The following is a 26,730-nucleotide window of genomic DNA, read 5'->3' as shown; positions in this document are numbered from 1 at the left end:
TTTAAAGATAAAGTTTATGATAAAACGGCCAGAGGAGGGTACACTTCGGTGCCCAGAAAAATGTGAAAAAATGCGATTTTCAAAAAATCCTTTCTGTGGCGTATTCTCGCATACACATACAACAAAATTATGCAAAAAAAAAAAAATCGATTTTTTTTTCGCTGGAGACCAGAAGACCCCCTTAAGCAATTGCAACAGTGTTGCAAATTGTCATCAGTGCAGCAATATTGTCGCTTTTATAACGTGCCTCGAACAAGCCCAGTCTCTCAAGGGTTTTCAGCAAGAAAGATGAAACAACAAAAGGCATTTTTTGTAATGAATTTTTCACATAAACTTACTTGTAGTGAATGCCATTTATTTATATTAATTATTTCAAATATGCTTTAGCAGCAATATTATATGAATATTCATTTAAATTTACATACTTATGAGCTAACTTTAAATATTACTTAGTGATTAGTTTTAAAAATAAGAAATACTCTTTGAGTTTACATCTGTAGGTTTTTGAGTTTTCACCTGCCATAGCGACCGGACCGTACGACGACCCAAAAGCCTTCGCGGCGTGCAAAACTCCAGCACTGAAATTAAGCCTGTGCCCTAAACACTATTAATTACTACATATATATTAATTATATAAACAACTTAAAAAGAGAGATGTACCAAATTTCAGTAATAAAATTGTGAACAAAACAAAAGAAAAAGTGGCGTAAAAACTCGAAACTAGCGAAATAATAAAACAATGTTTAACAAGAGAACGAATGACACATATACTTATATACTGTATTATATATATATGTAAGCATTAGTATGTAATGTGATATCTAAAAATAGCGCAAAATTAAACATAACCTCACTTAACGTAGCAGCTGTAGCTGCGTATACTCATACTTCTTGTACACTAAATTTTAAAATAAAAATATTTCTTTGTATAGTTGTTGTTGCAATTTCTGGAGTAGTAGGAGTTACAAAATGTACGCAATATTTATATTATTAATTAATTATTTGTTCAACTATTTTATGTACAAAGCCTACTTAACAAACAATGCTGCCGCACCTCCTCATCTCCGCTTAAATCTATGTCTGTGCTATCGAAGAAAACTACCGCCTCGAAAATATTATTTTTCTGTATTTACAAATTCCAAACGACGCTTCTACTGTTGCGCCTCCTTATCGGCACTCTGCACGGGCGCCACCTCTTTCATCGACTCTACTTTGGCGACAATCTTCAACGCTGGCCCCAATTTCATGCCCATCGCATTCACCAAATGATTCTCCTTGAGCAACATCAATGCTTGCCCATCGATTTCCTGCTGCTCAAAATCATCCACATAATCGGTGCAGCCAGGTAGGTGGCGTATAAATTCGCACACTTCAGCCACACTCCAATCGGCCATGGCGGGGCGTTCGCTTTGTACGGCAGCACCCGTCTGCGCCGCAGCAGTGCCAGCTGCACCCCCAACATTATTCGCCGCACTATTTGCAACCTGTTGCGCTTCGGCGGCCATAGTGGCAGCCACAGCGGCCGTATTTTCATGCTTCGAAACGCCATTATTGTTGTTAAAGGCAGTGATTGGCGCAGACGGTATGGGTTCGGTTTGCATTTTCTCAGGTGCAGCAGCGCTGTTTGCGTTGCTCGTAATACTGGAGTTGTCGGCGGCAGCGCTTTTGTTATTCGCCAGCAAAGCATCGGCAGCTGTATGCTGACTGCCTGCAGTTGTGGCGTTGCTGGCATTGCTCTGTGTGGGCGCCTCCGCTGGCTGCTCGTTCATGGAAGCCGCCTTCGATTGGCGGGCACAAGTCAGCGAGCAGAAACGTTTCTTCTTCAGTTTCGCTTTGTGCTCCGGTTTGCCGCATTGCTCGCAAGCGATCATATCGGGTGGTAGTGAAGTGGGGCCATTGCTCTGGTGGTTGACTGCATTATGTGCCTCTTCATCCACGGCAATTTTCTTTCCTGTAAAAGTTTTTTTTTGGGAAAAAATGATGAGTGTGCATTGTGTTGTGGGAAAGGCTTGATTTTGCTCATAACTTGACGATACTTACTGGGTGGCTCATCGTCAGCATCTTTGTCTGTGTAACGTTGGCGCGTCACTGGAAAGGGTTCGTTGGCCTCTTGTATGATGAAACCTTCGATGACGTGCGTCAGCACATTGGGCTTGATCATGGCCTTCGGCAGATCCTTTTCCACCTTGACGCTTGCCATGCTGGACGTGTTCTTGGGCATGCTGTTGGATATGCTCGTCGAGACGGCATTTGTTGGTTTGGTAGCTGGGGTATTGCTTTCGTCATTTGTAGAGGAAGCAACTGTGGCAGCTGTGGCAGCTTTTTCCGCCTCAGCGTTGGGGGTTTTGCTGGTGTCCTGTATACGATTGCCAGATGCACCTGTGGGTAAGTAAATAAGAATTAATTTTATATTTAAGAATTATTAAGGGAAATATGAAAATATCAAAGCCGCTGGCGTAAACGATTTTTTCTTGGTACCGGACGCGGAAGGGACTTGTTTTATATGGCTGTAAGCCAGAAGTATTCTTCGAAATTGGTACTACTGTATTGTATTGTACTACAACAACAACAAATTGTCAAATATAAGCCCATGAATGCTTTTTACAATTTGAAAAGCACATAAAACTGCAGGTTTCGTTATTTGGAGCAAAAAATTGTGACACAAAAACAAGGAAATAAAATAAAAAAATATAATAAAAATACGTATAACTATAATAATTATAATTATAAGGAACAAATTAACAATAAAATTGAATGAAATAAAAGAATATCGTACGATAAGCCCTGATGCAATTACCAAAGGTTTAGCATTAGAATTCTGGCATTCCCCTAGAAACATTCGCATTTCAGAGGGCTGAAGTAAGTGGAAAAAGTAAATAACTTGTTGGACAAAAATGGTAGCAAAAAAGTTTTATTTTTTTTTTTTTTTAATTTAATTCATAAATAAATATTTGGTCGGGGCATAAGTTCATAGCGTTTTTATATTTTCTTTTATTTTACAACGATTTGTTTGCTGTTTGACAAAGGGTAAGTACTCATTCGATAGAACTCTTTCTGCTCGACAAACTTTTGTATGTTAAGTGTATTTTTGAGTTATTTAATTTTTTATTAGTTTTGAGGCTTAAAAAAGGAGTACCCAGGAGGCAAAAATCAACATTTTCGACACCTGCTCTTCCTTGCTTTTCATTGAGATCAAGAAGCTGCCGAACCAGCCGGGGACATTTGCGAAGTCTATGGAGAAGCTGTCGCAGGCGAGTCTACAGCACGGAAATGGTATACAAAGTTCAAAAAAGGCGCATGGCGACTTAACTTCGATGACACGTCCTGCAGCGGAAGGCCTTCGATAATGTCTCAAATCACTTTTGAAGTGTCACCAAATCAGTCGCGAATTGGCACAAAAAATGACTTGCGATCATAAAACGACTCTCAATCACCTTCATTCAATGAGATTTACCGAAAAATTGGGAACCTGATCGCTAGGTACGAGCTCAACGAAAAAAACACCAAGGAAGTCAAATTCAAATGGCTTCTCAGCATCTCAGCCGCCATCGAGCAACACGCGGCCATAAACATCGCTTTTTGTACCGAATCGTAGGGAGATAAGAAATGGTGCCTATACATCAATATGAAGCAAAAAAAGGAGTGGATGGCTCCAGAAGATACGCCAAAGCTGAGAGTCAAACCGGATCTTCATCCAAAGAAGATCGTGAAAAGGGTTTGGGGGGACTGGGAGGGCATTGTGCATTGGGAAATGCCCGAAAAGAATGCCCCGGTCAACAAAGAGCTCTACATTGCCGAGCTATACCGCCTGAATGAGGCTATTTGACTGAAAAGACTTGATCGACATGGCCAAACAATACTACTTCACGACAACGCCAGACCCCATGTTGAACATGTCGTCAAAGCCGCACTCCAAGAGCTCGAATGGAGGTACCTCAGCATTCGCTGTATACTCCGGGCCTTGCACCGACCGATTACAATCTTTTCCGCTCCCTGTCAAACCTGATGCAGGGGCGTAACATTCGATAACAAAGAAATGCTTAAAAACTGACTAAACAACTTCTTTGATTTTTTCCGGAACGGCATCAACAAATTGGTCGAGAGGTGGAAGGAGATTGTAAAGAGCGACAGCGAATATGTAGCTGATTAACTTATTGATATAATATAATTATTGTTTTCTGTTTTTAGTAGTAAAATGGTAAAAACGCTACGAACTTATTTCCCGAACTAATAGAAAAATACAACTTATAAAAGAAAATTAACGAATAAAAATAAAAAATTGTAAAAAAATAATTGTAAAAAAATGTATGATCAAAAAAATTTTTTTTTAATTTTAAAAATAATTATTAAAAAAATTATAAAAAATAAATTTGTAAAAAAAAAATTATACAAAGAAGAGTTATAAAAAAAATTAATTAATAAAAGCAACTATTAAATTAATTAAATAATTCATAAAAAAATAATTAATAAAAATAAAAATGTATAAAAAAAGAATTATAAAAAACAAATTAAAAAAAGAAATTATTAAAAAAAATTACCTATAATAACAAAAATTATTAAAAAACAATTATTAAAAAAAAATTATTAAAAAAATTATTAAAAAAAATTATAAAAAAGAAATTTATAAAAAAACATTAATTAATTAAAAGAAAAACAATATAAAAAAAAGAAATATACAAAAAAATTAGCTAAAAAAAGTAACTAATAAATTAATTAAACAATTAATAAAAATAAAAATTTATAAAAAACAAATTATAAAAAGAAATTATTAAAAAAATTATAATAACAAAAATTATAAAAAAAAATATTATTAAAAAAAATTAATTAATTGAAATAAAAAAAATAAAAAAAGGAATTATACAAAGAAATAATTAATAAAAGGAAATAATAAATAAATTAATATAATTAATTAATAAAAAAAAGTAATGTAAATAAAAATTTATATAAAAAATTATAAAAAAATATATAAAAAAATTATTAAAAAAAGTTATAAAAAATAAATGTATAAAAAAACATAAATTAATTAAAATTAAAAAAATATAATAAAAAATAAAAAAAAGAGTTATGCAAAAAAATTAAAATTAAAAAAATATAATAAAAAATAAAAAAAGAGTTATGCAAAAAAATTAATTAATAAAAGTAACTAATATAATAAATTAATTAAATAATTAATAATTATTAATAAAAATAAAAGTTTATAAAAAGAGAATTATAAAAAATAAATTATAAAAAAAAAATTATAAAAAAATTATAAAAAAAAAATTTAAAAACAAATTACAAAAGAACAATTATTGAAAAAATTATAAAAAAGAAATTTATAAAAAAATTAATTAATTCAATTTAAAAAATTATAAAAAAGCATTATAAAAAAACAATGTATTAATTAACAAAGGACAAATACACTATAGTTTCAGTAAAATGAGTAAATAAACTTCTAAACTGGCAGAAAAGTGATTCCTTGAAAAACGCAATTCCATTTTTGTTAAAAATATTAGGTTAGGTTAGATTAGGTTAGGTTATACTGACGGCCGAAGCCACGCAGAGAACAATTTGGTCCATAGCGATACCAGATCAGAGTCCTATTTAGCGAAAATATGCATCACTGGAGATGCGCGCACTATTCACGAATTTTAGGAGTCGTTCCAGCTCCAGTTTAAGGATAGATTCTAGCCTTTCAAGGCTGAGAGCGCCCAGGTAGCATTTTAATTTTTACTTGGAACTTTAATTCACATAGTCCTTTTAAATTTACAGTTCTACATTTTATTAACATTCCCTTGCATTTAAACGACTTCACTCAATCACAAAATGAAGTTCCAAAAAGCGACCTGCATTCAATGGCATAAAAATGCTCGCCTTCGCTCTAACCTTTAGTTGGCGATGCTGTGGTGGATTGAGTAAGCGACGTTACATTCGCCACGTTTTTCGTCGGCGACACTGCTGTTGACGTAGCTGTGGTGGGTGTAGTTGGAGTTGCCGGCGCCGGGGTGGTGTCCATTGCGTTCGAAGCTTTGGCCGCTTCTGCATTCGGCGAATTGGCCGTTGTTGCCGTTGCAGTGGCAGTTGCATTAACATTTGTGGCATTAGTTGTATTGGACTGCGGCTGATGTTGCTGCTGCAGCTGCTGTAGTGTGGATGGTGATGTCGACGACGATGAGGCCGTAGCCGACTCAACGGACGGCTGTTGAGGCGTAGCAACTTTAGGTGATTCCATTGTTGACTTGACTGTTGTCTCCTTCAACTCAGCCGCCGACGCTGCCAAATTCGCAGCATTAGAATTATTCATATTGACCAGTTGATTGTTGTTGGCCGACGATGTAGCCGATGAAACTTGCAACGCGCGATTCGCTTCTGACGCAATGCCACCCACCAGCGACATTTGTGAGGGCGAATTAATCGACAAAGGACTTTTGTATTGCTGTTGCAGCTGTTGGTGTTGCTGTAGTTGTTGCTGCTGCTGTTGCTGGTCGTTAGCCATCGATTTGATGGGGGTGCTCGGCAGCGAAGACACGGACGTAACCCCACCGCCAGCACCGCTGTTTAGTGGCGATGCCATGGTGGCCGCCGCTGTTGCCGTTGATGTAACCGGTGAGGAGGCTTGTATGCTGCCTCCCATCGATGCGTTCATCATCGAGGTGAGTCCGAGCAGAGGACTTTGTGTGGGTGTGGACACCATGCTGGGCTGCGGCAGTGGTTGAGCAGCTGGTGGGGCCATTTGAGATTGCTGCTGAGCTTGGTGCTGCTGCTGCTGCTGTTGTTGTTGCACTTGATGTGCTTGCTGTTGCGCCTGTTGTTGTTGTTGCTGTTGTTGCGCTTGTTGTTGCGCCTGCTGCTGTTGCTGCTGCTGAGAGGCAGCAAGAGTGGCTGCCAGCAAACTTTGCTGCTGCTGCTGCGGCGTCGCCTGATTAATGCCAATGGTGCTGGTGACCAGCGGCCCAGCCTGATTGGTAATAGTCACGACTGAAGTTGTCGGCAGCGTCGATGCCTTCGACTGATAAACGGCGTGTTGCTGCAACGCTGCGGCTGCGGATGAGGCTATGCTCGACGGCGTCGAAGAAGATACCGAGAAAGGTACGCCGGCGATTTGCGGTGGTAAGTGTGTTTGCTGCTGCTGCTGCTGCTGTTGTTGTTGCTGTTGTGCATGCGCTTGTGCCTGTTGCTGCTGTGGCTGTTGTTGCACCACAATTTGATGTATTATGTTTTGCGTTTGCTGCTGTTGCTCGCGCTGCTGTTGCTGCTGCTGTTGTTGTTGCTGCACTAGCTGCTGTTGCAGCAGTTGAGTTTGCAGCTGCTGCTGCTGCTGTTGTTGCTGCGCCTGCTGTTGCTGTGTAATGAATGTTTGTGGTGTCACCTGCAACTGTATCTGTTGCGGCTGTTGCTGCTGCTGTTGCAACTGTTGCTGCTGCTGCTGCTGTTGTTGTTGTTGTTGCTGTTGCATTTGTATAGCCGAAGCGAACTGTTGCTGCAGCAAGTGCTGTTGAAGCAGTGCCTGTTGTTGTTGCTGCTGTTGCTTTTGCATTTGTTGTATTTGGATTTGCTGCTGCTGCTTGTCGACGTGCCCAGCCGCGTTGGTCTGCTGTATGGCTTGGCCATTCTGTATTGTTATTGGCGGTCCGGTGCTCATCACAACCATTTTGCCCGCTGGCGTTACCACCTGATGCATGGTCGCGCCCTGCTGTTGCATGCCAGCTGCTGTGGCGACTGTTTGCGCCTTCACCTGCTGCTGCTGGCCATTTTCAGTCTTCATTGTCGGCAGTGCCGGCCGCACTGGCTGCTGCTTGGTGCGCATCTTCTTCAGCAAACTCTGATTCTGCGCAGTCTGCGTCGACACCGAACTAGCCGGACGTATTTGCGCGCCGTTTTGCGGCAGTATTTGCGGTACGCGCTGTGCTACTTGCTGCTGCAATTGGCTGGCCGTTACGGCCTGCTGCTGTAGCTGGGCGGCAGCGGCGACGACGGCCTGCGCCGTTTGCTGCTGCTGCTGAGTTTGCTGTTGATGCGCCTGCTGCTGTTTCGGTGCGAGCGCCTCGATTTGTTGACGTGGCTTCGTTGCAGGCTGTGCGACATTACACTGCAGGGTGATGGCTGTAAGCAAAGAAAAAACAGAGGCATTTTAACATATTTAACAAGCGCGAAATTCACTGTGGCTTACGATTCTGTTGCTGCGCTTGTATGGTTTGATGCGACGTCGGCTGCTGAATGAACATGCTTTGCGTGCCGTCTGGTTGTGTGCCGCGTATTATAATTGGATTCTGCAACTGCTGCAGGCCATTCGACCAGAACGGCACCCAAGGGCCAATTTGCATTTGCGGCGTCCCAGTGGTGCCCTGCAACGGGCTAATAATTTGTGTTGGCATTGTCGCTTGCGACACCTGCACACATTGCTGCGTCGACTGTTGTTGTTGCTGCTGAGCCACTGCGCCAGCGGCGTTCGCAGCCGATTGCACGGTATTCGTGGTGGTTGTCACCTTCTGCACAACCTTTTGTTGCAGACTTTTCTGTGCGTCGCTTGTTGCCTTGGCGTTTTGCTGTTGCTGCTGCTGTTGTTGTTGCTGTTGCTGAGCATTAGCTGCTGCCGCTGCCATGGAATTGAATATGTTCTGTTGCTGTTGCGGCGATTGAGCCAGCACGGGCGTGAAGAGTAGTGCCTGCGGTGATTGACTGGACGGTATCGCGTAGGTGTTGGGAAAACCCGCATTGCCGCCTATCATTTGCTTGGCATTTTGCGTGGTGGTGGTAATCATTTGGGGCGTGCCACCCTGAAATGGTTTGCTGGCGATAACCTGCGCAGAGAAAATGCAATAAATTGTGATTAAAAAATTAGATTTACGTAAATTCCGCGCTTTCACCCACCTGTATCGGTTGCTGTCCTAAATTCGAGTGTATCAAATTGCCGGAGACTAGCTGCGGGTAGAGGAAACCCGAATTAAGCGCCGTTTGCTGCGGCATCAACTGCACCGTGCGTCCCTGTGCCCAATCGCCCAACACCTGACTAGTCAACTGCATGGGCGACATGGTGCTGATGGTGGTCGAATGTTGCTGCAAGGCGGCGACGGCGGCGGCAGCACTGCTAGGTGTTTGCTGGTTGGCCGGGCTGCCGGGTGCGCCATTTGAGGGGTCCGCCAATTGCATTTGCATTTGTTGCAGCTGATTGGCCTGTGTGGGATCCAACAGACCGGCATGCTTCAGTTCGCCACCCGCGCCGGCGGCGCTCAACTGATGTGTGGCGGCAGTGTGTGTGGGAAATTCCTGTTTCACCTGTATGGCAGTAAATGGTGAGCCATGTTGTAGTTGCAGCTGCTGCAACTGCTGCAATTGTTCGGGCGAGATTTGTAGTGGCACCGACGAGGGCGCCACCTGTTGGGCTGGACTCTGTGATTTCTCCAGTGTGAAGTTTTTCTGCGGTGTGGCGACGTGTAGTGTTGTTGAATGGGTAGCGTTTGCCGTCGGTGTAGATGAGCTGACAAACGTCGACGATGTGGATGATGATGCTGATGATGTGGATGACGACGATGATGATGCTGACGACAACGACGACGACGACAGAGATGTTGATGAAGACGATGACGAAACTCCACTACTACCGCCTAAACTGTGCTTATAGGTGGCGTTGAAATTGTGGTGGTGGTGGTGGTGGTTGTTGCTATTGCTGCTGATGTGCGTATCCGGATGTGGAGGACTGGCAAAATCGTATTTCTCGTCAAAGGTTATTCCCGCCTTTTGTGCGAGCGTCTCGAGACACTTCAATGGGCGTTCGTTGTTTTTGTTTGTATTAACGTTGCTGTTGTTGCTTAAATGGCTATTAACACCGCTATTGGTTGTAGTAGTAGTGGTAGCCGTCTGATGCTGTTGTTGTTGCTTTAATACAGCTGTTGTGCTATCCACTGACTGCGTGTACTCAGAATTGACTTTGATAATTCTAATATTCGAGTTGTCCTTTAGGGGCTGAGTAGGTAAGTAGATGTTGTTTGGCGTTGGATGTGTGACGTCGCTTTCAATATCCGTTCTAAAACGCAAAGAGGAGAACAAAAAGAGGCAGATGTTAGTATAAGACTTTGCTAAAGCAGAAAAATGCAAAAGAAAAAACCAAAAATTACCCTTAAACCATTCTAATAATTTTAAATAAAATTAAGGAATATAAAAAAACTAAATATGAAAGTATATAGTAACGGTAAGGTACAAAAGTGCTGAGCAACATTTTTCGTATTTTACAGAAAAAGCAAAAACAAATAATAAAACACCTTTTTTTTTGTCTTTACGGCCGCATTTGAATTGGTTTTTTTTTTTTTTGGTGTTTCTTTAAAAGTGTGTAAAAGAGAAACGAAAAAATATTTTTCATTTTTGTTTTCAGTATTTTATTTTTTTATCTATTGTTATAAAATAAAAATTTTGTTTTGACCATACGAGGTACAGCTTTCAAAAAATGGCCTTCACATGGACTGTTCATTGTCAGATATATCAGATATAGCCGGTTCTACTGAACCGATTTTGATGTAATAAAATTTAAATGACGTAGAATTGATGCCGTTAACGTGTGAACTACGATCGTTCGGAAAAAATAATTTTTATTTTTTTTTTCGGGCCTTTAAAATAAAGTAACAAAAAAACATTTTTAAAATAATGAAGTTCAGAGATAAAAACAGTTTTTTGACCATTTTCCCCAAGTTTGAAAATTTTGTTAGCTACTCATTATTTGTATCATCAACTTTTTATTTTTATCACCGATTTAAAAATTAAAAAATTAAAAAAAAAAAATTCAAAAATTCAGAGATAAAAACCGTTTTTTGACCCTTTTTCCCCAAGTTTTAATATTTTGTTAGCTACTCATTATTTGTATCATCAACTTTTTATTTTTATCACAGATTTAAAAATTGAAAACAAAAATTTTTCCGATTTATTTTTATCACCCATTTAAAAATTAAAAAAAAAATGTCCGACCTTTAAAACAAAGTAAAAAAAAAGTTTTCTCCGATCTTTAAAGTAAAAAAGGGTCAAAAACGGTTTTTCACCTTTGAACGTCCGCCATTTTGTCGAATTTTTTTTAAGAGCGTAGTTCACAAAGTAAAAAAAGGGTCAAAAACGGTTTTTCATCTTTGAACGTCCGCAATTTTGTCAAATATTTTTTTAAGATCGTAGTTCACACGATAACGACACTTATACTGCACAAAAACCTTTTTGTCTTTTAGATTTCAGACGCCTGTGAGACCCGGAATCCATGCCGCCAGCGACATCCCTTTTTTTGGAAGTGCATTTTTTGAAGGCTGACAACATTTTGAACGAACCTCGTATGGCCAAAAAAAATTTTTTTATTTTTTAACAATGAATCCAAAAATAAAATACTGAACACCTAAATAAAAAATCTTTTCCGTTTCCCTTTTACACGTTTTTAAAGAAACACTCAAAAATCCTTAAAACTTTTAGTTGTTTTGTGCTGTCAAATTTCATTATAGGCTACCACAAATTTTTCCAAGAAAACTGGTGAGCAGTGTCTTTGTGCATAGATATATGTACGTGTATATAAATGTTCTATACTTTATGACCTCAAAGATATCAATAATAATTGGAAGATATTTCATATCCTAACCTATTTCATAATCGAATCTAAAAAGCATAGGAGTTACTTGAATATCATTGAGATCGAAGTTTTATAGTTTATAGTTTCAGTAGAATGAATATCAAATTTTTCATGTTAAACTTAGAACCTAAGCTTCCAATTGTTCTAGAAATATCGGCTGTTTTTTTAAGAGCTTGCGAACTACAAATGATAATACAAATCAGGAATGAATGTTGAAATGAAATGTTGAACTGAATTGTTTGTTTTTTATTATAATCTGGTAGATAATTTCATGGCACTTATTTTTTGAATCTGATATTCGGCATATGTCGCGGCTACAAGTTACATGGTCGATTCCAATTTTTGACTACTTTTTCCAATAAATCTGAATAATAAACCTTAATGAGCCCAATGAGCAAAAATGCAACGCAAGCCCTGACCATTTGGCTTAAATTCTTGCGCGTGTTACATTTTATATACACATAAGCTAAGATCCTTAAGAAAAAATTTCGACCTAGTCAATGGACAAAGGCCAACAAATTGCGACTAGCAACTAGAGAGGCTGACGCTGCTACAGAAAAAATAGAAATTTACAAGGTTCGGCCATCAGCTATAGTGAAAAACAAATTTGGGAGAGTAACTTCGGTTGCCACGTCAACGGGGTCTCGGTAACAAAATTCTACCCGCTCATTTCACACGCATTCACGCACTCGTCCAATCTGTCGTTGTTCAGCAAACAACGAAGCAACTTAAGGGACAATTGTGTTGATCTTTTTTCGTATATCATCAAAACCGCTGTCATAGCCCCGGTTACACAATCTCAAGTTTTTCGCAAACAAACCGTTGTCACGACTCCGGTTACGTCAGCGAATCAGCTGATTCTTTCAAATATACTGGAGCTAGTTAACGGTCTGATCTTGGCCATACCTCTAAACATCTTTTCACCATGGAAATAAGCAAGCACCAACGCCTGCTGTTTAGTGTGAAGCCTTCTCTTGCGAATAGAATAAAACTCGCTGCTGTAAACAAATCAATATAAGGCATCTTTGTTTCGGCAAGTGGCAAATAAATGAAGCAACTGGTATAAACAAACATGTCTCGGTAATGCTGGAAAAGAGCTGCCAAAAAGTACATTTGTTTGTGAAAATAGTAATTTATACCAATTTTATGAGATATAACCGTACTCGATAGCGGCAAATCTTGCTCGATAACTTTGTTCTTGCTTTCATATGTAAATTTTTCGCCAGGTGAACAAAGCCCAGATATAGCGAGTGGAGAATTTACGAATCGAAGATGCCTATAGGCACAATATTCGTTCGCATAGTGTATGAAAATCTCACTTGTGAACAACAAAAAGCTCGCAACAAGAGTATTTGTTGTTGTTTCTTGCTTATAATCATGAAACGAAACGCCAAAACTTGGACTCCACCAAGCGGCAAAAAAGCGCGAATGAGATTCAAAGTTGAGATTTTTATTCGATATTCATGGAATTGTATCGTACACAGCATTCCGATAGGTCCAACTATTAGTCAACATGACTACCTTAACGTTCTTGCTGAGCTGCGTCAAAGGATAACGAAAAAACGACGCGAATTATGGAAGGAAAAATCATTGATTCTCCACTTAAGTCAATGCAGTCGCTCTTCCCAAGTAGGGTATTATTATTATTATTATTATTATTAATTGATGTCAACTACCAAAGTTGTCTAATTTTCCCTTTTCTCTTAATTTGGGTCCACGAGAGAGATTCGTCAACTTCTAAAAATTCTTCCTTTAGGTTACGTCGCCAAGATCCTTTCGAACATTCCTTATGGCGGGATCTTGGTGAGTTCCATCCAGTGCCATTCTACTTATGTCCGTCGCTGGCTTGCGCAATGTATAACCAATTCAATTCCCATTTGCGCTCTCGTATTTCAATGTCAATTGGTTTTTGTCAGCTTCGATTGGCGAGTTGTTCGCTTGAAATCCAATTGTCGTGCCACCAGATAGAATATATCAGTGGCTTATTCGCCGGATCTTGCAGCTTGTGCCTTTTATCGCTTTCCTAAATGAGGTGTACATTAAAAGGAACCATATTTGTTGAAGTTGCGAAAGAAAAGGCGGCATGGGGTGTGAAGCAGCTAACGGAAGAAGACTTTCAGTACTGATTCGTACAATGAAAGATTCGCTTGGACTCGTTGTAGGAATAGAGAGGTGCACATTGGTCATCATCATCATCATTACCTCCGCAGCCTTTGACAGCCCATAGCTGCCACAGCTACATTTCTCCATTTAACTCGATCATTAGTCAGCTCCCGCCAATTGGCAACGCTCATCGTCATTAGTTGATTTACGACAGAATCCAGAGTACTTTGCTTCTTTTTCCCCACCGGTGTTCTGTGATACCCCCTGTGATGTTCCAGTCATCTTAATCGTAGACTCTTTTGTAGTGCATAGTAAGTAAATTTGTATGAAACCAAAGTAAAACCACTTCCTATAATGAAGCTCAGAGTTGCAGAAGCAGAAGCGAGCCCTATTTGAGGTAGTGCTTTATTGATTATTTTTATTACTTTTGTTGATTGATTTATTACAAGAAGCCGGCTGTACGTACATAACTTCCTGTCACACAAAAAGCGATTATTCACAAACGATTATTATATTTCCAAGTAAGACTTTGAGTGTTCCTATACACGACCTACCAGCCTATCTAAGCTAAGTCTTTCTCTTCACAAATTTTTGTGCGGATGGTAGGGCTCAACTTGCAATCGAAATCAATCACAACTTTGCGTCTACTGAAGGAGAAGTGCTGGCATTCACCAGCATTAAGAGGTAAGGAGTTAACATCACACAAGGCCTCCAATCTTGATGAGTCCTCTTGAGAAGCTCATGCAGTCAGCTACGGCCTCGATACGACTATAAACTTTCAAGTCATCTGCATACATCAGACAAGGCGATGCCAAAATAAAAAACGTCTGGAATATCTTTAAGAAAGATTACGAACAAAAATGGCCCAAAATGGCTACCTTGAGGTACAACTGAGATAACTTTGATGGCATTAGATTTTATATTGTTTATACGCACAACTTGAGTTTTATCGGTGTTTTGGTTTGCTGATTTGATTTTGCAGCGTAAAAATTCAGTACAAAAATTTTAAGAATTTTTTTTTTTTTTAATTTAAGTACAGTTAGTGCAGTCTTCTTTTTGCCGATTTTTGTTAACGAAAATGTAAATTATTTTAAACCCAAAATATGCGCTAAGAAATTTTTTCTAAATTCTCATATGCCGCGTTTTTTGACCGCCAATTTTTTCTTAGGTATTTACACTATTCCATTTTTACTTTTACACTCACTATTCTTGCAGCGTTCCACATGCCTGCCAGCCCCCTACGTGCGCATGTCTCATTACAGCTTACTTCACAGTTTGTTGCATGCCACTAATTCGATCAGCGTGCAACACAACCAACGGCAGTGAACGTAGTGTAAGAGGGGAGAGAAATGTGTTTTTTTTTTCGTTTTTTTTTACTCTGCGGCGCGTGTAAGGGATGTTTTTCACTCGAAATGTGGAATAGAGAGGCATACGAAAGTCCCATCTAGGGATGAAACCCTTTTACTTTTATCCCATTTTTTCATTTCTTCATTTTTTTTCCATCAGCTACCTAAACCATCATAAACATGGAGAGAAACAGGCAAAAGTGTGCGCGGGAAAAATAATAAAAATGTGTGAAAGACGAGAAAAAATTTTAATTTATGTACATATTTTCGATTAGGTTCGAGTTGATGTAAATTAAGAAACAAAAAAAACAAAAAACAAAAATTAATTGCGTTGAGGAAGCTACTTTTTGGGAAAATGTTACTTTTAATACTGTGTTTATGTGTGAAATTAGAAGGGTGACGGACGTACTTTTCGCTAAGTAGCTTTTTAAAAAACAAATACTGTATTGGGTTTCATGTTGGCAGTGCAATTTTGAGTTAATGGGTAACTGGTAAGAAACAAAAGAAAGAAAAGAGGAAGAAAGAAACATAAAGTTGTTTTTTTTTACCAGTGGAAGACCTTAGGTCAAGGGTCAGAAACCTGCGGCTCACGAGCCACATACGGCTGTTGTTGTTGTTGTTTTAGCAGCAGCATACACATTCCCCATGCATAATGAGGAATGAATGCTGCTGAAGTGACAGTCCTTGGCCGGATATAAATCCGGGTCGTTCCGGTTACGTAGAACCGACTGTCGTGGGAACCGACATGCGACTCTTTGGATGTGCAGCTGCGACTCTTTGGTTCCATATGCAAAAATAATTTATTTTATTCAAAAAAAAAAAAAAAAAAAAAAACATTTAAAAATCGTTCGGAATCGATTAATTAATTAGCCAACGATTCTATCTATCAGCCCCTTGTACTCACTGACTGTAAAAAATTCTTAAATGAAATGGAGACTCAGTACTTCGACCTTCTTTTCCCCCTTATAAAGTGCGATGGCTTTCCAAAGGTAAGGTGCTGAAACGCTTTGCTTTGCGCTTGAATGAAATAACTCCATTCCTCAACGAAAAAGGCATTAATCACCTTGAATTAGAGCATGAAAAATGGTTGCAAAAATTTTGCTTCAGAGTGGATATGACAGCGAAATTAAATGAGCTGAATTCCAAAACTGCAAGAAAGGGGAATCCCAGCCTCTGTTTTGGTAGAAGAAGAACTGGATTGTGTTGAAGAAAAATTTATTTTTTTTGCAGGAGATATTCACAGGGGTAAATTACTTCATTTGCAATTTCTAAAGCAATATCGTGTTAAAACCAGTGCAACTGTTGATACGAATTACTAATAAAAAAAAAAATAATAATAAAAAAAATAATAAAAACAATTATAGAAAAAATTTTGTTTTTAAAATATAATTATATAATAAATTAAAATAATAATTATATAATAAAAAGCAAAAAAATATATATCAAAAATATTAAAAAAATTTTTTTTTTTAATTTTAAAATAATAATAATATTAAAAAATAAAAACAATAAAAATAGTTATATAATAATAATAAACAAAGCTAAAAAAAATAAAAATAAAATAAATATTAAAAAAAAAAATAAAACATAAAATATTATATTAAAAATAATAAAAAAATAATAATAATAATAATATTAAAAAAAAAATTAAAAATGAATTTGCTGACTGATTTGCGCAATTCAAAACCAGCAAAACCACTTTAGTGGAACGACCCGGATTTTTATCCAGCCAAGTATTGTCACATCAGCAACATTTCTCGTATATGTATGGGGAATGTTTATGCTGCTACAACAACAACAACATTCATGGTAAATCCTCTCAGCACAAATAGTAACGAAATCCACATTGAGTCATTTGGAATTAACACTGGATCCAATGCAATTGATCGAATTCAAAAAGTAAAGCTTTGTGGAGTAGAAAATTTACAGAGTAGAAAAGCAAGTTGGAAGATTTGGAGGTCCGCCACCTTGTATCCAATTGTATTCATAATTGGCGCTTACACCCTTTATTCCTTATACTGGCGTTCCCCTTGATGTTCTCCACACAAATGCAGTGACCTACAATTTTATGTCGCCTCCAAACGGCAGATGGTTTTTTAAGAAGAGCTGTTTTCATAAAAGACATACGCTCGAAGGTTGGTCATAGCCTTCCGAGGGGCGACCGCTAAAAAAAAACTTTTCCTATCATTTGGTATTTCATGCTCACAATGGGTTTCGAAGCAAGCTACTGCCACGTGATAGTCACGCAGTGAATCCTTCGGTTACAGCGGCAGCCATAATAATATTTAAACAAATTAAAAAAAAATATAAAGAAATTTAAAAATATAAAAAAAATATAAAAAGTAAATAAAAACAAAATAAAAAAAAATTAAAAAAAAAATATAATAAATTTAAAAAAATATTAAACGTATTAAATGTAGTCTGAAAAGTTCCGTAACAAGTTAGAATAAAGTAAAAATATTTGTTTATGATTTTTTTTTTAATTTACTAAACTAAATTTGTTATTTTGAGCGGTAATCACCTGCCATTTTATGGATAGATCCATAATTCCACCGATTTAAAACTTCTGCTTTGTTTTTCTGTTTGTTTTCTGAACGCAAAACTGATTCGAGTGGCCTCTATTGAATTCACCTTCACTCGAATGCAGCTCCGAGACAGAAAACAAAAGTTACTCATCTAAACAAAACAGCTACCAAAGCAAACTGGAGATGGGCTGGTCAAATAGCGCACTTTGCGGATAACAGATGAACAAAGAGAATCCTAGAATGGAGAGCACAAGAGAAAACAAGAGTAAAAATTGGAAGATCGCCCACAAGCTGGAGCGTTGACCTTAAAAGACTAGCGACAATGCGCTTATTCCAACGCTTTTTTGACCGTTTTCAGCTCCTTCTTCGAATTCTCTTTTAACATCTCAAATATCAAAATGCTTTCCTCAAAGCGTTAACTTTAGCCATGAGCAAGGGAACAATTGACGGACGGAGCTAGTCACGGACAAGATGAGGAGAGTGAAGCCACATAAAATAACTGAGTCTCATTTGTCAGGGTGTCGACAATATTTTAGCGAAATTATGAATTTGGGTTTAGCTGACGGATACAGGAAAAACATTCCTCCCTAAAATCGTGCGAACGCAATTACAAACCAATCAAAAGTGACAAAACCTCATAAAGTGACCTCATCAGGGATCGCAGCCATCCATAAATAAGCGCCAAATAGTAGGCACCAAATTCTGCGTAAGATTTTTGGACCTTTGCACGTTGGCAACGGCGAATATCGCAGACGATGGAACGATGAGCTGTATGTGCTTTACGACGACATAGACATAGCGCGGCGAATGAAGATCCAGCGGCTTCGTTGGCTGGGTCATGTCGTCCGAATGGATACAAACGCTCCGGCCTTGAAAGTATTCGATGCGGTACCAGCTGGTGGTAGCAGAGGAAGAGGAAGGCCTCCTCTGCGTTGGAAAGATCAGGTGGAGAAGGACTTGGCTTCACTTGGTGTGTCCAATTGGCGCCGGTTAGCACGAGAAAGAAACGACTGGCGCGCTTTGTTAATCTCGGCCAAAATCGCGTAAGCGGTTATCGCGCCAAATAAGAAGAAGAAGTAGGCACCAAAAAAAACGCCAAAAAATTGGGACCAAAAAACGCCAGAAACAGTAGGCACCAAGGAAATATAACGCTAAAAAGTAGGCACCAAAAATATATTTCCTACAAGTTTGCACCAACAAACAAGCGCCAAAAAGTAGGCAATGGTTTTTCTCACTAGAAATTACAAAGCACAAGGAAAAACTCAAGAAAAATAGTGTATCTAAGATACATAGAAGGTATAGCTCTCTCTTTCCTTTTCCTCTACGTTATATCTTTTTTCTCTCCCGCGGAACGAAAATGCCCAAAACGTTGCATGGCCTTGAAATTTTACTCTCCATTCTCGATCGTCCATCGACGCCTAAGAAGTTTCACTTCAAAAATAAAAAAATAGATAATTGGCGCGTACACTTCTGTTAGGTGTTTGGCCGATGACGCATGAGGCAAGAGCCTGCTTTAGGAAGTGTGTGAAGTGTGTGGCGGGAAAAAATAGTTTTTGAGAATGGAAACATTCAAGGCGCATATTCTTGACGCTTTAATAACAAATCGTGTTAAAATCTCATGAGCTTGATCTTCAAAACAAAAGGGAACATTACATGACATGACAGTCGATAGCGAAAGTGTACCCAACGGAGTATATGAAATAGTAAAAGTGATTTATAGGCAAGGGCAAAACTGGAGATACTCTTGGGCTCACAAAAAAACAAATGAATGAATTTTCATGGTGGATCTTCTCCAGGTAGCTTAAGCGTGAAATGAAATGAAATTTGAATTGGTTGAGCCAAGGAGTACCAAGAGATTTGGTGGTTCCTAAAACACTCAGGCTAAAAAGCCCATTGTATTTAGAGCTCTGGAAAGAGAGTAGATAGTCAAGGAGGAAAGGAGAAAATTATCAGAGAAAGAGATAGGAAAAAATAGAGACAGAGACATAGACAGAGGTAGTTAGTCCTGTGAGAATTTTCTAGATTCTTTGGCAAATCTGTAAATATCTTCCAGTTTTAGTGAATGAATATTACTCATGCTCACGACATCGGAACCCAAAACTCGTAGCCTTGCTCTCGCAAATGCAGAAGACTCACAGAGAAAGTGCTCAGTGCTATCCGCCTCCTCCAAGTATGACAAGGACATTGGGTCCTCAATGATTCCAATGGTGGTCATATGCTGACCCCATGGGTTGTGTCCTGTAATAATACCGACCACCAACCGAACATTTTTCCTTCTAAGTTTTAGTAGAAAGTTTGACAGTTTTCGGTTCGGTAGCTTAAGTGTAGTTTAAGGCAATATAAAAAAGTTTTATCTCAACAAAATCGATTTCTTCTCCTGAGACTCAGCCTATGACTGGCCCTTCTACCACAAAGTTTAATGTTTCAAACTCCTAACTGCGGTTAGATTTAGAGTTAGATTTATTGGAGGTTTGCACTTCGTCCTCATGGTCTTCTATGCTCTCTACCCATCACAGTACCTCAATCAGACCCAGTTCTCTTATTAAAATAAAGATAGAGCTGGGTTGGATTGAGCGTATGAGCCTTTCTTCCGGCTGCAAATGGTCGAGATGTCTCAAACTTTTCCGCGCTATAGCGCATCGCTTTAAGGAGTACGTCTTGAAGTGATTGGATTCATCTGGGAGTGATCACAGAAACAACAAGCGTCAGTGGACTATCAAATTATTATTATTAATACTCTCGGTTAGTCTTCAACTCAACTTCAGTAAATCTTCAACTGCTCAACTGCCTTCATGACATGGTCAGTGCCTTACAATATGCCGTTTTGATATTTTCGGTGACTTCTTCCATTTTTTCGTCCACCTGTTTGTTTATTTGTTTATTTCCCCTATATTTTTTCCTCCACATGCCATGACATGGAGGACGAATTTTGATTCATTGTCCAATGGGCCTCATTTATTCCATTTTTCCTCTCAAAAAAAGCACGTGTATTTACAATGTAAAGGCTCTCAGAACACAAACATTTTTGTGACGCTTCTTTCCGTTTTATAATTAACACAGCAAACTTTAAATGGCAATCCCGACAAAAGGAACAAAGAGTTGGTACTGTAGTAAAACAAACCGGGTTTGGATAAATTTATAAAAACAAAAATTGTGTGCTCTTAGTCACAAACTACAAGCACTCCAGCTACACAAACTTCAAATTACAATTTTTTTATTGTTTTTTTTTTTTTTTTTTTGTTATTTTGTGTAATTTTTCACGAACAAGAACTACCCGAGGCGGAGAAAATAAATACATACATGAGTATGTCCTAAAACTCCATTTGCTTACAGAAAACGTTATATTTTGAATACTAATTCGAGCATTAGCAATGCTCCAGACTAAAAATCAAATGTTCAAAATATCCAACAATTATTCCCAAATGTCATCTCAATAACCGGAGTGGCAGGGAAAGAAAAAAAAAATTTTTCGAAAAATCATTACAAGCCGTGGCATTGGTAGCATATTTTTGGAGCGTACCGCATGGAAATTGCAACAATTGTCAATCACAGCGAGCAACAACAAAATTTCCAAATTTTCGAACAAAAGATTGAATACAAAGAAAGCCAACATGAATTTTCAGAAAGTACTTATTTTTGTGCCAATTTCCTTACACGCCACTGATCCGCATAGCTCACCTGCCTGCTGTGCTCCTTATTGTAACTGGTAAGGGATTCGCAATGCGAAATCAATGAAAATGGAAAAGCAAAAAGGAGCACACAAAAGGAATGGATGCCTATAAATAAAGAAAACAATAATACAAAACAAACAACAACAACAAAACAAAGCATGAGAGCAAGCAATATTTAGCATAAGCAGTTGTTGGTATTGGTGTAGTTGTTCTTGATGCTGTTGTTGTACGTGGTATTGGTACGATAACCCTGTAGGAAAACTTAAGAAATAATGCAAAAATGTGTACGTTGAGTACCAGTACACCTAATTCTCTTTTTATACGCAAGATAAGTTCCCAAAAAAATTCGTGTAAAAATAGAATTAGGTGAAAGCAATATTAAAAAACTCTTTTTAAAATTTACTTAAGATTTTATTTTTTTTTATTTTTTTATTTGATAAAGGTTTACATAACAATAAAATTATTATACAAACTGAAAGTAGTGCAGTGCTAGTATCGGAGGCTTTCGGCTGGCTTAAGAATTTATTTAGTGCTTATACATTTTAATTCATTAAAAACTCGTATATCATAAAAAAATAAACGGCGTGAGCAAAATCTAGCGAGTCTCATATACTTTTCCTGATACTAATTTACAGGCTTCGTAAATGCGTCGAAAAATCTCACTCTATTTTCTTTATTAAATTCAATAAATATTGAACATTGGGTTAAAACAAAACAATTCGTTTAAAAAAAATATTTTTTTTTCTTTTTAAGTCGTACTAAATCAAATTCGTGTAAAAACGAGAATTAGGTGTACTACTTTTTAGTGCAAAATATTAAAAATTTTAATTAAAACTGCCGCCTAACAAAAACTATTTTTGACGATATGTTCAATTGAACGGCCCAGACGAACATGAATGAACATGAAACCAGTGGTGTTTTGGTTCCAGCAGGTTCTGTTAGACGTTTGTAAAAACTGAAAATATTCACATTTTTCAAAATGAAATTTTACCGTGAAATTTTTTAATTTACTAGCTGTACCCGGCGCGCGTTGCTACGCCAACAACTTAAATAAATTTAAGAAAAATAACTTTAAGGAAAAATCAGTACACAAATATTCAATTCATCACTCTACATCTATGAACATGTCATATTCCTTTCCTCTGTGTAAAAATACATGGTCATACTAATTTGTATGACAATCGGTTGAACGGGGCAGAAGTTGCTACTCTGCATCGCCACCTGGTGGCGAGTGGCATCAATGAGCATATTCTACAAACCTTCTCTGTGGAAAAATACATATATATACCAAATTTTATAATAATCGGTCTAGTAGTTTTTGAGTTCATGGATGATATACAGACAAACATTCAGTTTTATATATAAAGATTTCGTGGTGAGATTTAATTCATTTTATTCGCTCTTCGAGCGAAACCGCGCTTATTTGAGTAAATAGCAGATTTTCTAATTAATATCTGTTACAATAAATGTCGTCGCACAGTGAAGACTCCCAAAACAAAATACTGTCAAACAAAGAAAAACGAACTTGAAAGCCCAGTAATTCACTTTTAAATATTTGTTTGGAGAGAAAGAAATCCAGTATTTTTGCATAACATTTTTACGCAAATGGTTTAAAACTGTTTTATGGTCGATCTTTAGCTCCTGAGCAATGCTACGACTACTAAAATGCCGGTCAACTTCGATTAGTTCTGTGGTTTTATCGACATTTTCTTTGACATCAAAACAACTGAACGGAATCGAAGTAATCAAAATAGCACGTAATCAGGTGTTACAGTATCTTCACCATAAAAGCCATTCACAATTTCAGGGGCCTGGCTTGAAATTTCGTCTTTATCTAAAAAAAACTGTAAAATGTACTGAATTTTCTCTTTGTTGACTTCCATTGTGAACACCCTGTAACTCACAACTGAATTTAATAAACAAACAGCAAAAGAGAGTGACAACAAGCACAAACTTTAAATTTTTTAATCGATACTTTACAAGATATCATCACAACAGCCATCTACCGAAAAAATAATGGATTTTTTCCTCCCAAACTAATATTAAAGTGGTTTTTTTTTAATCTGCATCAAGAACAATCAAGAATGTGGTTTTTTTACATTTGTTTCATTTCGTTCCCTTACTTATTAATTTCCCTAATTCTGTAAATCATTAGCTTTTCTGTTTTGCTCATAGGTGCTAAAAAGCCTAAGTAACGAGAACGTCTAAAAATCGGATTTCGAAATTTTCAAAATGGTTAAAATTTTCAATAGACCATTTGAAGTAAAAAAAAAATCATTCGAAAAATAACAAAAATTTCGCTGAAATATATTTTTTGCAAGTGTATATATGTATGTTACATATGAAAATGGGTCAGTTGATCCCGTCCGACGCTCATGCTTCAATTTCAACAAAGTCAGCTTGAGTATTCCTCTCACTTCAAAAAATTGATAAGTCTTCCGCCTTAATCCGTCGAATCCCAGCGAGCGTCATAAGCCTAAATCGATTTTCCTTTAGAATTGATTTTAATTTATTAAAATGTCATAAAATACCCTCCCCATGTTTTATTCTTTGCCTGACTGTTGCTGTAGTTCCGCCAGATGAGACTTGAAGGCACTTCGCTGTGTAAAGTTTGCTCACCTACAGCAAAGATTTAAGCTGTTGAGTCGAATTTCCTACCGAGATGACAACAAAACGGTGTGTTTGTGTGTGTATATGGTTGTTGTTGTGAGATGTTACAAAAATTACTCACTGATTGTTGTTGCATTGCGAATAACACCGTCATGGTTGCCCTTCATATTTTGCATTTGCCTGCATAAAAATGGCCTAGCGTAACCAGCAACCAACCATACAATCGTCGACTGCTGCTAGACGAAGAGCCCAACAACAATAACCAGAACTTATATATATGCATCTAAGTAGGAGTGTACGTACACAGGCGTTTGTGTGAGTAAATGAGTGAGTGAGTGAAATTGCTTATTTTGGCATTACTTTAAATCCTACACATGGATAAAGTAACAAAGCCAAATACAAAGTAAAATATGGGACGATCAGCGCGCCAACAACATCTCTCGGTAATACGAAGACCAACATGGGCTATTGAGCGTGTTATGTTAGCACGGGTGTGTGTGTGTGTATGTGTACGTATACGTGTGCGACACAGAGGCAGCATCCGGAAGAAAATCACCACCTTTTCTATAGATTACGCACTACGGCATACAGTTATAAGTTCGACTTGTGTATGAAAAATGTAGAAGCGCGTAAATCTGACTACCACCACTACTGCAAGCTGCTGCGTTCCCAAAGCAACCCCCCGTGAATGTAGCCAGGCTATGGCCTGTGTAACCTTCACATTCTGTTGCAAAAAAAAAAGAAAAAAGAAAAAACAGGAACAAGAAACAGCAGCACACTCAAGAACAGCATTTGGAAATGACAAACGCAGACCAAACTTGACGGTGCGTTGCCACGGGAACCCTTTCAACTGCCACCACCGTGCTTTTGTTGAACGTTTGTCCGAGTGTGTGTGCGGCTGAGCAATAAGCGCGGGGTAGAGGGTGTTTGCGTGCAAAGCCTGTCACCAACTTGGGAAAAAAAATTCTGAAAACACTCACTCGTACATACGCGTACTGATAGAAGGAATGGCAAGTGGCAAACAAAAAGCGGCAGAAAGTACCCAGCAAGCCAAAAGGGTTGTAAGAAAACTCTATTCCATATCACTCGTAAGAATAAACTATAAATTTGATTTATTCTTAGCAAAACGAGTCTCACAGAGGATGCAAATAAGTGTCTTAAAAGGTACGATTTTGATCATTTTTGCAAACTCTCTGTCATTTTTCTGTCAAGACCTTAAGCAAATATGTTCATTTTGGTAGGAATTTTAATTGGAATATTTAAATTATAAAATCATATAAAAATTTCTGTCATCCTTAAGACCCCAAGCAAATATTTCATTTCAGTAAGAATTTGTAATTAAATTTGAATTTAAAATTCCCCAAACGGGCTTAGAATTATGTAAGTACAACACTTGTTAACAGACAGTAATATCAGAACTCACTTAAAATAAGTTGTTTTTGTAAAAATTAGATATTAATGACTATTAAGTCATTATTTAATTTTTTTTGTTTTTTTATTTCTTATTTAGTATTTTTTTCTTATTTATTAAATTTTTTCTATTTATTTTTTTTATTTATTTTTTTTTATTTATTTATTATTATTTTTTTTATTTATTATTTTTTTTTTATTTATTATTTTATTTTTTTTTTCTTAATTTATTTTTTTTATTAAAATTTTTTTAGTTATTATTGTTTATTAAATTTTTTTATTTATTTATTATTTTTGTTCATTCAATTTTTTCCGTTCTTTGTTTATTAAATTTTTTAATTGTTTTTCGTTTATCAAAATTTTTTTGTTTTTTATTTATTACAATTTTTTTTTTTGTTTTTTGTTTAATAACATATTTTTTTGGTTTTTTTATTTATTACTTTTTTTTATTTATTAGTTTTTCTATTTATTAATTTTTTTTATTTATTAGTTTTTCTATTCAGTAATTTTTTTAATTTATTATTTTTTTTTTTATTTATTAATTTTTTTTTTATTTATTAATTGTTTTATTTATTAATTTTTTTTTTATTTATTAAATTTTTTTATTTATTAATTTTTTTATTTAGTATTTTTTCTTATTTATTATTTTTTTTATTTATTTATTGTTTTTTACTTATTATTTTTTTTATTTATTATTTATTTTTTATTTACTTTTTTTTTATTTCTTAATTAATTTTTTTGTTTTTTGTTTATTAAATTTTTTCCGTTTTTGTTTTGTTTTTCTAGTTATTAAATTTTTTTTTGTTTTTTATTTATTAACATTTTTTTTTGTTTTTTATTTATTAATTTTTTTATTACTAATTTTTTTTTATTTATTATTTTATTTTATTTATTTATATTTTTTTTATTTATTTATTAAGTTTCTTTTTATTTATTAATTTTTTTTTCATTTATTTATTAATTTTTTGTTTTGTTTTTTGTTATTTATTACATTTTTGTTTTATTTATTTATTAGTTTTTTTATTTAGTATTTTTTTTTCTTATTTATTAATTTTATTTATTTATTTTTTTTTAATATTTTTTTTTTATTTATTAATTTTTTATTTATTATTTTTTTTCGTTTTTGGTTTATTAATTTTTTTTTATGTTTTATTTATTAATTATTTTATTATTTATTCTTATTTCTCTTCTTCTTTTTATCACATTAAAGCTATTTTCTTCTTTTCTTCATTATTTTCTCAGTAGATCTCTGTAATGATCGATATCTCGTAAAGTATTGATCAAACAATTTAAAATTTATGCTCTTTGTCGAGGTGACATTTCACATTAAAAAAAATCGTTTGCGGGTTTTTGTTTGTTAAATTCAGTTGTGAGTTACAAAGAATTAACAATGGCAGACAACTAAGAGAAAATTCGAAAATTCGCTACATTTTACAGATTTTCTATAATAAAGGCGATAAATGCGAAATTTCAGACCAGGCCGCTGAAATTGC

At 36.4% G+C, this 26,730-nt stretch overlaps 1 protein-coding gene across 1 annotated transcript in view; it reads right to left on the bottom strand.

Annotated features, from left to right (window-relative positions):
- Positions 1 to 343: 343 nt before the first annotated feature.
- LOC129239350 (polyhomeotic-proximal chromatin protein) overlaps positions 344 to 26,730 on the bottom strand; it is a 39,033-nt gene continuing 12,646 nt past the window's right edge. The window contains exons 2-6 of the mRNA XM_054874797.1: positions 8,851 to 10,003; positions 8,150 to 8,780; positions 5,866 to 8,082; positions 2,041 to 2,379; positions 344 to 1,951 (exon numbers count right to left, since the gene is read on the bottom strand). Of these exons, the coding sequence (XP_054730772.1) occupies positions 1,152 to 1,951; positions 2,041 to 2,379; positions 5,866 to 8,082; positions 8,150 to 8,780; positions 8,851 to 10,003 (5,140 nt within the window). The 3' untranslated portion in view covers positions 344 to 1,151. The remainder of the gene's footprint in view (positions 1,952 to 2,040; positions 2,380 to 5,865; positions 8,083 to 8,149; positions 8,781 to 8,850; positions 10,004 to 26,730) is intronic.

This window comes from Anastrepha obliqua, chromosome 2 (genome assembly GCF_027943255.1).
Source record: "Anastrepha obliqua isolate idAnaObli1 chromosome 2, idAnaObli1_1.0, whole genome shotgun sequence".
NCBI classification, from domain to species: domain Eukaryota; kingdom Metazoa; phylum Arthropoda; class Insecta; order Diptera; family Tephritidae; genus Anastrepha; species Anastrepha obliqua.
Note: the sequence above shows the minus strand (reverse complement) of the source record. Positions and strands in the feature narration are given on the sequence as shown.